Below are 9,966 nucleotides of genomic sequence, written 5' to 3'. Positions count from 1 at the left end.
GCATCAAGTGTGCATACATACATACCTATACGTATACGCATAAGTGATGAGAATTACCTTTGCATTTGTTAGACAGGTATTCGGTCAGAACAATATGCCAATTCGTGAGGTAGGTCATGGTTGCTTCAGTACATTGGACTTTTGCTTAAGTGTTCCTTACATATGTATATATGTACATATGTGCATACATATGTAATAAGAAACCGTTTAAACAGATTTTGTTACTGATCCAAAAATAGGGTTATTCAATAGGTGCGCTTCAACTTTTTTCCGATAGGGAGAGCGAACGACGCAATATTTTTTATTTTTCGCTTGTCATTTGTAAACTTCATTAGTATACATTTCATCATGGAACGCTACACACTTGAGCAACGATTGTAAATCGTGCAAATTTTTTATGAAAATAATCGTTCTGTTGCTGCTACTTTAAGAGCATTACGGCCATTTTACGGCCCATTTAACAAGCCGTCCCGTTTTGGGGTTATGTGAAGTCATTGGTCTACAGTAACAAGCCGGCGACGATTTGTGAGCTCAGAGCCAATATTGAACGCGAAATTGCTGAAATTTCGGCCGATTTATGCAAAAGAGTGGTCGAAAATTGGGTTCAACGATTGGACTTCGTAAAACGTGCACGCGGTGGTCATGCAAAGGAAATCGAATTTCATACTTAAATGTATATGTTCAGACTCGATAATAAAAAAAAAATTAGTTAAAAAAGTCAAACCGTTTGTGTTTTATTCAAAAAAGTTCAAAAGTTGAAGCGCTCTTACTGAAAAACCCTATATACTTACGGTAACATACGAATATGCTTTTTTATGATATAAAATATGTAAATATATGGGTTTGGGCTTTTTATTTATCTTTTGTTTTTTTTTAAATACAATGAAAGGTATATCAAACGCTTTGTCTTTTCGTCCACACCGGAAACTCTCACTCCGTCAGAAAAACGGGTTGCCATGGCGATTAATTGTCGCCAGGGTTTCCATAAAACCCACTTCCCACATCTCGGCCATCCTGCTACGGGTTCGCCTCGAACACGTCTTCACCGTCGTCAGTGTAGACTGGCCATCATTTCATATATTCGGGACAAGTTGTCGTATGCGTTGGACCCTCATTATTTCCATCTTTTGCAACGTCATAGGAGTTATTCAATTTTATGTTGGTGATTTCATACGGCCCCAAATACTTTGATCGTAACTTAAGACCACTGCCAAACTGGGTTCTCTTTATGGCGACAAGATGACCCAATTGGTATTTTGTAGCTGGCTTCCGTCGTAGATTGTACACTTTCTGTTCTCTCGCTGCATCTTCAAACTGTCTTCTTTCGCTTGCTGTCTCATGTCGTCCTGTTCAACTTGAAAAGCGGCGATCGTCTCTTCGTCGATTAGCTGTTTGATTTTTATGTCTGAATTTAAACACATCTTCGTGCCTATCATTAACTCAAAGGGCGTCATTTTAATGCTTCTGGAATATGTCGAATCGATAACTTGCTGCACTTTTTCCACGCGTCGATAGCACTTCGTCGGGTCGTCGTTGCTCAACTTCGCTAAAACTGCACTTATTGCTGCATTCATCCGCTCTATCTGGCCATTAGAACGTGGCAACCCAGTAGTGGTTTTGTAATGCTTGATGTTTTTGGCTTCGCAGTATGTTTTGAAATCATCGGCAGTGAATGCCAACCCACGATCAGAAATTATTTGAACTGGATTTCCGAATGTTGTACTCTGCATGCAGAGCCGTCTTATCACCTCTTGCGCTGCCGTCGTTTTGGTAGGATACAGCCAACAAAATTTGGTGAACGCGTCTATAACTGCAAGTATATACTTGTACTGCTTGCTGGTTGATTTCGCCTATCGCTTTTCATTCGCCGTCATTTATCTGAGCTTGTCGAAATTTGGTAAAAAGATCGTTTGTATCAATAGATAAAACTGCATAGCGACTCAATGCGTCGACATGTCGCATTTGAGTTCCCGCCCGATGTTCCACCTCATAATCATATTCTTGTAGAAATAATATCCATCGCGCTACTCGTGTACTTAAGTCTTTCTTTTCTAAGGCATTACAATAGGTTACCAACTTGAAATGCAGCCCCAGTAGATACACCCTGAACTTTTTCAGCGCTTCGATCACGGCTAAGATTTCCAACTCATAACTGCAATACTGCTTTTCGGCATCCGTCGTTTTTTTGCTCATATAATATACCAGATGCAAGCGTTGATCGTCTAGCGACCTTTGCATCAACACTGCACCGTATCCGTCTGCAGAAGCGTCTGTGTGTACTTCGGTTTCTAAGTTTTGATTGAATATAGCTTGGCCTGGTTTGTAGGCCAAAACGCTCTTTAATTTATTAAATGTTATAATCTGTTCATCTTTCATTTCAAATGGGACGTTCCGTTTAGTGAGATTGGTTAACGGCTTCGCAATCAGAGAGAAATTGCGAACGAACTTGCGAAAATATCCCGCCAGGCCTAAAAAACTTTCCAACTGCTTGAAGTTCTGTGGTAGATTATGTTTCGTCAACGCCTCGACTTTTACTAGAGACGGCGATATCTGCTGATTTTCTATGATCTGGCCCAAAAACTCGTCTTTCCTCTTTAAAAATTGGCATTCCTTAAAATTTACCTCAAGTCCGTGCTCCTTACTTAGCTGCATCACTTCTCTCAAATTGTTTAATGCCTCGTCTTCATTTTGAGCAGGAATGATGATATCATCCATATAGGCCATTGCTTTGCCACGTTCTGTCAATTCTAGAAAAATCGCGTTAACGTGCCTTTGAAAGACCACGGGTGAATTTGAAAGACCGAACGGAACTTTCTTGAATTGGTATTGTCCATTATGCGTAACGAACGCCGTGTACTTGCGGCTGTTTTCAGCAACAGGCACGTGGAAAACCCCGTGTTGCGCGTATTTTTCAAGCGCGGCAGTCGTATTGTTTCAAATTCAAACACAAATTTCCAACAGCGTCCGTACGCTTTAAAACTTTTTGTATTTCTCTCTTATTTCTTACGACTACCCCGATTTACACCAAGTGACACATATTTATAGCTAGTCAGAGTGGCCTGATATTACAGTTAGATTTAGTAAATATGTAATAAATAGCAATAGAATGTATGTTACTGTAATTATGCTTACTGTATGTATAAATGCAAATAATGAGAGATGCTCATAACATAACAGAAATAAAGTGCAAGTGAGAAAGAATGCGAATATGAGAATAATGGCAACACACAAAAATAAGAGAATGATATTTACTGCTCGGCCGTACTTTTCGTCGGTAACACTCCCTTGCCCGTAAACAAGTCTGACAACACATGTTTCCTTTACTAGGTACCGACATCGAACACCGCTACTTTTGCAATCGGTCGATGAAGAATGCCTGATTTGGTTTCTACCCTAGCGCTCCGAACTTGGCCATCCTTCGCTTTTACCACATCTACAATTCTGCCTTTCGGCCAGCAGTTCCTCGGCAGGTCTTGGTCTGCAATTACCACGACATCGCCAATACGTACTGGGCGTTGTTTTGTGAACCACTTGGTACGTCTAGAGATGACCGGTATATATTCCTTCACCCATCGATGCCAAAAGCGGTCAGCGAATTGTTGGGTCAATTGCCAACGTTGACGCAGATTGACGGTGTCGCTACATATTGGCTTGTAGCCATCCGATGACCCAATCAGCAAGTGGTTGGGAGTAAGAGCCTCGTCGTCACCATTTTCCAAAGAAACAAATGTAAGCGGGCGGGCGTTCTGGATAAATTCTACTTCATTCAATGCACTTCGCAAGCTTTCATCGCTGAAACTTTTTGAAGGTAGTATTTCATAAAGCACAGTCTTCACTGATCTCACAAGCCTTTCCCATGCACCACCCATATGGGGGGCGCTTGGTGGATTAAATCTCCATTTTACTCGGTCGAAAGATGAGGCGATACCATTCAAATCGATAATTTTCAGACTCTCGCTAATTATTTTTTCAGATGCCTTGAAATTGGTGCCGTTGTCCGAGAATATCTCCCTGGGATAGCCGCGTCGTGATATAAAGTTGCGTATCGCCATGATACAGGAACTGGTATTTAAGCTGTGGGCAACTTCGATGTGTATAGCGCGAAGCGTTAGACATGTAAATAGAACGCCCCATCTCTTTTCTCGCCTTCTTCCCACGATGACAAGCAATGGGCCAAAATAGTCGATACCTACATACATGAAGGGCCTCTCGAAAGCGGCAATCCTTGCAGCCGGCAGCGCTGCCATTTGTGGCGGCTGAGGAATGGAGCTATGGTTTTTACATTTTTGACACTCTGCGCGCACTCTTTTATACAACACCCTCAGTCGATTTATAAAGTATGTACCACGAATTTGATTGATTACAGACTCATGCATCAGGTGATGGAAATTTTCGTGAGCCCAACGCACTATTAAAAAGGTGACATGATGAGAATTAGGCATCACTATAATATCTTCATGGTTGTTTAAGTGTTCAACTCGACTTTTGCATCTTATTATGCCATCTGTGTCTAAGTAAACGTTTAGAGTAAAGAGTTTGCTAGAGTTGTCAATATTCTTACCGCGTTTGAGGCACCTGATCTCTTCACAATATTCAATGGACTGAGCATACCTTATAAGAAGACATTGAGCTTTCTGAATCATGTCAAAGTCGATGGATGTTTTCCGTTGCCTTGCTAGCACAACTGAGCGTAATCGGTCGACGTAAAATAAAAATGTAGCCACAGCTCGATACAAACGTTTCCAGCTGGAAAAGTGCTCCACGTTCAGCATCAGGTTGTTCATGTGTTCCTTTTTCATATGTAGAACATAATGTTTAATTTCCGAATCGTCGCACTCCTCTAAGCTTAACTCTTCGCACTGCGGCCAAACTTCTGCGCTCGACCTTAAAAAATTTGGGCCGGTAAACCACAATTGGTAGCACTGACGTGTAGTTGTTTTTGTAGCTAAATCAGCGGGATTATTTCTCGAGGGAACCCACCGCCACTGGCTTACGTTTGATGCCTCTAGAATTTCGCCTATTCTATGCATCACGAATTGGTGGAAGTTTTTAGGGTCCATTCGCATCCATCTTAGCACCGTCTTTGAGTCTGTCCACCAATATTTCGACATTATGTTAATACGTTGCGTATTGCTTACCATGTTCGCCAGCCTCACACCAATTACCGCCGCCTGCAACTCTAGTCTGGGTATCGATAATGGCTTTAGCGGTGCGACTTTGGATTTGCCAGCCACTAGACTAACCGTGACGTCGTTTCCCTTTGATACACGCAAGTAGCAAACGGCTGCATACGCGCTTTCCCCGGCATCAACAAAGGTGTGAAGTTGAACATCTTCAGCATCTTTCAGCAATAGTGAATAACATCGAGGTATTTCGGCAGCTGTTATTAATGGCATAATGGACTTCCACTGGTTCCATTTGTCGAAAAGATTGTCTTGGAGCGGGTCGTCCCAGGCGAGACCAGATCGCCATACATCTTGCAGCAAGATCTTTAACCCTACGGTGTAGCAGCAAACAAATCCAAGAGGGTCGAAGATCGACATTAAAACTTGGAGTGCTTCTCTTTTCGTTGGTAATATCGATTCGTTAATAACATCGCGACGAAGTCTCGCAAATCTACAAATATATTTAAAATTATCGCTTAAAGGGTCCCAAAACATACCGAGGACTTTCGTGGTTGAACCCCATTCTTTGACGGATTGAACTGACATAGGATCTTCTTCGAGCTGCTCCACGACAAATTTGGAATTTGAAGACCAGCCACGTATATTGAAGCCAGCGGCGCCATGAATTTTTTTTACTTGTTGAGCCAGCTCTAACGCAGATTGTTCATCATCTCCACAGTCAATAAAGTCATCCACGTAATGGTTCTTCTTTACAGCTTCTACGGCTCGAGGAAGTTAATTTTCAAAATGGTCAGCGTTTTTGTCACGTATGTAGTGGGCAATAAACGGAGCGCAATTCAATCCGAAGGTCAACGCTCGCATGACATAAATATTTGGTTGCTGAGGATCATCACCGTCATCGCACCACAAAAATCGCTGAGCATGCATGTCGCTGTCCCGTATATTGATACGGTGAAACATCTCCGCTATATCACCGCATATAGCCACTCTGCCTACTCTAAAAGCTAATAAAATACTAACGAGTGGGTTAAGCAAGTCTGGGCCACTCAGTAGGAAGTCGTTGAGTGACACCCCGTTCACCTTTGCAGCAGCATCCCACACCATCCGAAGCTTTCCAGGCTTATTTGGATTGCTTACAATGAAAATAGGCAAATACCATGTTTTACCATTAGAAATAGCAGCCTCAATCGGGGAGAGTTTTTTCGCGTACCCCTTGGAAAGTAGATTATTGATTTGAATTTGAATATTAGATTTTAGCATAGGATCCTTAACAAACTTCCTCTGCAAACATATCAGCCGTTGTAAAGCATATACATAGTTATTGGGTAGCAATACACTTGAGGTACGCCACGGTAGCCCAATTTCGTAAAAGTTATCGCCCTTTTTACAAGTGTTATTCGCAATACTCACAGCTTTGGCATCTTCTTCCGACAGTAGCTGAGTAGGTTTGGATGACTCTAACGTGAAGAATTCTTTTACAGTCTCGTGCAGCTCATCGTATCTTTTTTGACAATCGCATGTATGTATATTTAGTCGATATTCGGCAGTCTGTCTTGAATTGCATCCCTGCAACGCCCATCCTAAACGGGTTTTTGACGCTATGGGCTGGAACCAGGTTCCCTCTCTAATTTTGAGTGGAATTGCCAACCTCCAGTTGTCCGCACCGATAAGCAATGATGGTTTTACGTTGTTATATGATGCAATTGGCAGTCCCGCTAGATATGGATATAGCCGCTCCATCGCAGATGCATTGATTGACTGTGCCGGAAGATTGAGATCGTCAACAGTATGAATATTCTTGAGAGTATATTTCTGCCAATTTGTCACACTCGAAATTTCGATGGCCGCCCGCACAGAATTTTCTTCAACACGCGTCGTGTTACCTGTCCACCGCAAACACAGAGGGTCTTGTTCACCTTTCAAGCCTAATTCATCAAATATTCTTTTTTCCATTAGCGTCACAGAAGAGCCTTCATCTAAAAATGCAAATATATTCAGTACTTTATTTTTAGAATAAATGCGAATCGGAACGATTCTGAAGAGTGGCTGCATTTCTTCGTGGCTGCTACTGTGCGTATTTATCTGCGCATCTAAAAATTCGTTTGTATTTGTACTTGCGGCGATGGGTTTTTGTTGGCTCATTACCGTGATTGTTTTATGTAGTAACGGATTATGATTTATAGTGCAACCATCTACACCACATACTTTATTCATAAAACATTTCCGTCTATGCGGATTCAAACATTGGCGACAGAGGTTGTTCGCCTTAACTTCCTCCCATTTTCGCTGAAGTGTAAATTTTTTAAAAGTGTCGCATTGCATTACCTTATGATCGTTGCTCTTGCAAATTATACACTGCTTGCTCCTTGGTATGTTGCGAGCTGGTGATGGATGCTGAGTGTTCACGTCGATAGTATGCGTGTTAACCGTAGCACTACTTTCAGCAGGTGCTAAAGAGACGACAGTACTGGCTGCTTCGGCTAGATTGTACAACCAGTCGCTGAATTGTTTCACCACCGGAGTCTTTTCATCTTTCGGGTGAACCGCCCAGTTCAGCTTTTGGTTGTTGGGGAGCTTGTCAACCAACTCCTTGACGAGCAGTGGGTTATGCAGGTGCATGTACATTTGGCATCCTTCCATCGTGGCACAAATATTCCTGACGCAGAGTGCAAATTCAATAAGGCCCTCCAATTTATCCTTCAGTGCAGGCATAGCTCGAGCTTTATTCATTGCGCGCTCAAGGATGTGTTCAGGTCTGCCAAAGCACATTCTAAGAGTTTTTATGATCTCAGGGACCATGGACGGCAAAAACAATTTACATTTTACCATCTCCCGTGCTTTGCCTTTAAGCCTCGCTTGTAATCTAATTAAATTCTCCGCATCGGTGTACCCCGCGACCGTAGTGCTGTTATCGAAACTGCTAATAAACAGCGGCCATTCTTCAGGGTCGCCATTAAAGGTTGGGAGCTGCTTAGGTATGGCCTGCCTTGCTGCTAATTGCCCAGGTGTAGGCCCATTGCTAAAAGAGGCCATCGAAGTGCTGGATGAGGGCAGGTCGTTATACTGCGAAAGAATCTTATATTTGTTGTCCAAATATTGTTGTTGCAATTTCATCTGCTCTTCCAACTTTTCAAGCTGAAGGTTTCGATATATTTCGGAGTTGAATGGCATCTGCATACCTTGGCCATTTCGTATACCTACTTGCTGCACCGACGAGAATACTTTTGGTTGACTGTACGAAATCTCATTTGCAGAGGTGGCGATGCTGCCCGTTGTGAATTGTTGTAGCCCTGGGTTATACTCACTTGATTTATTTGGCAGTTGCGATCCCTGAACTGATGTACTGGGTTCGAAATTCCAGTTCGAAGAAGCCCAGGTCGAAAGGTTCGTGGATACTGGAGTAGCGGTAGTAACTGTAGAATTTGCTATATGAGTCGCAGGTTTTAGAAGCGGATTGACTGTTGAGTTAGATATCTTCGCAATTGTTGGAAACGTTGGGAGAAAATTCACGTGCCGGTTACCTTGCTTGGTAGTTGGCGATGACGATGCGGTTGGATGCGCGTTCGTGGTTGATGCATGATTCTGGAAGCTTTCACAGCTCCAGCTTTCGTCAGCCACATTGCTATGTACTCCAACGCAGTTGAAGTGGTACCAGGCGTCGCAGGTGTCACACTGGACCATACTCTCGTTGTCCGCTGCGTCACATTTTCGACAACTTTGCCCCGTTGTTTCTTTGTCCATATTGACCATTTAGCAAATATTAAAATTAGTTAAATCAAATTTAATTTTACGGCAAAAGAATTTTAAAGAATTACGGCAAAAAAGTTTTAAAGAATTGTTGCGCGTATTTTTCAAGCGCGGCAGTCGTATTGTTTCAAATTCAAACACAAATTTCCAACAGCGTCCGTACGCTTTAAAACTTTTTGTATTTCTCTCTTATTTCCTACGACTACCCCGATTTACACCAAGTGACACATATTTATAGCTAGTCAGAGTGGCCTGATATTACAGTTAGATTTAGTAAATATGTAATAAATAGCAATAGAATGTATGCTACTGTAATTATGCTTACTGTATGTATAAATGCAAATAATGAGAGATGCTCATAACATAACAGAAATAAAGTGCAAGTGAGAAAGAATGCGAATATGAGAATAATGGCAACATACAAAAATAAGAGAATGATATTTACTGCTCGGCCGTACTTTTCGTCGGTAACACCCCGTTTTTAAAGTCAATGGTGCTAAATAAATTTTTTGGCATTTTACAAACGGTCTAACTGATCCTCTATGAGCGGTAAAAGGAATCTGTCTTTAACAATTACTTTATTAATCTGTCGAAAATCTATACATAACCTCGGAGTACCGTCGCGCTTTTTCACAAATACGACCGGACTGCTGAGTTCGGAATTGGAAATTTCGATTATGTCATCACACAACCACTGCTCCACTTGATCGTCTACAATGCTTCTTTCAGTTAATGGTAGTCGCCGCGGCCGCGAAAATATAGGAAATTCATCTTTTAAAATAATGTTCATTTTGACATTAGTGAACTTGCATTTACTCGGTTTATAATTTTCAATTCGCGCACTTTCTGTTTTGCATATTCACTCGCGTCGTCACCAATATGAATTTCCTTTTCTTCAGCGATCAGATTAATACGCCTCATGACATACGTTTCTTCTTGCAATCATTTTTGTATATTTTTTTAATATGGAGACCGTCGTGACAAATCCTTATTTCAGCGTGTGAACAAAAGTCTTCACCGATTACCACTTCTACATCCAAGCTTTGGCTAGTATGACTGCAAATTTTAAATTGTACACTTCTCCACCGATTCT

General features: G+C 41.8%; 2 protein-coding genes across 2 annotated transcripts; both read right to left on the bottom strand.

Moving 5' to 3' along the window:
* Positions 1-3,323: 3,323 nt before the first annotated feature.
* On the bottom strand, positions 3,324-5,396 carry LOC128869690 (uncharacterized). The gene has a single exon (XM_054112296.1). The coding sequence runs from the start codon at positions 5,394-5,396 to the stop codon at positions 3,324-3,326; it is 2,073 nt and encodes a 690-aa protein (XP_053968271.1).
* A 504-nt stretch (positions 5,397-5,900) lies between these two features.
* On the bottom strand, positions 5,901-8,867 carry LOC128869689 (uncharacterized). The gene has a single exon (XM_054112295.1). It carries the CDS (start codon positions 8,865-8,867, stop codon positions 5,901-5,903), a length of 2,967 nt encoding a protein of 988 aa, XP_053968270.1.
* Between the last annotated feature and the right edge of the window lie 1,099 nt (positions 8,868-9,966).

Source organism: Anastrepha ludens, chromosome X, assembly GCF_028408465.1.
Source record: "Anastrepha ludens isolate Willacy chromosome X, idAnaLude1.1, whole genome shotgun sequence".
Classification (NCBI taxonomy): Eukaryota; Metazoa; Arthropoda; class Insecta; order Diptera; family Tephritidae; genus Anastrepha; species Anastrepha ludens.
Note: the sequence above shows the minus strand (reverse complement) of the source record. Positions and strands in the feature narration are given on the sequence as shown.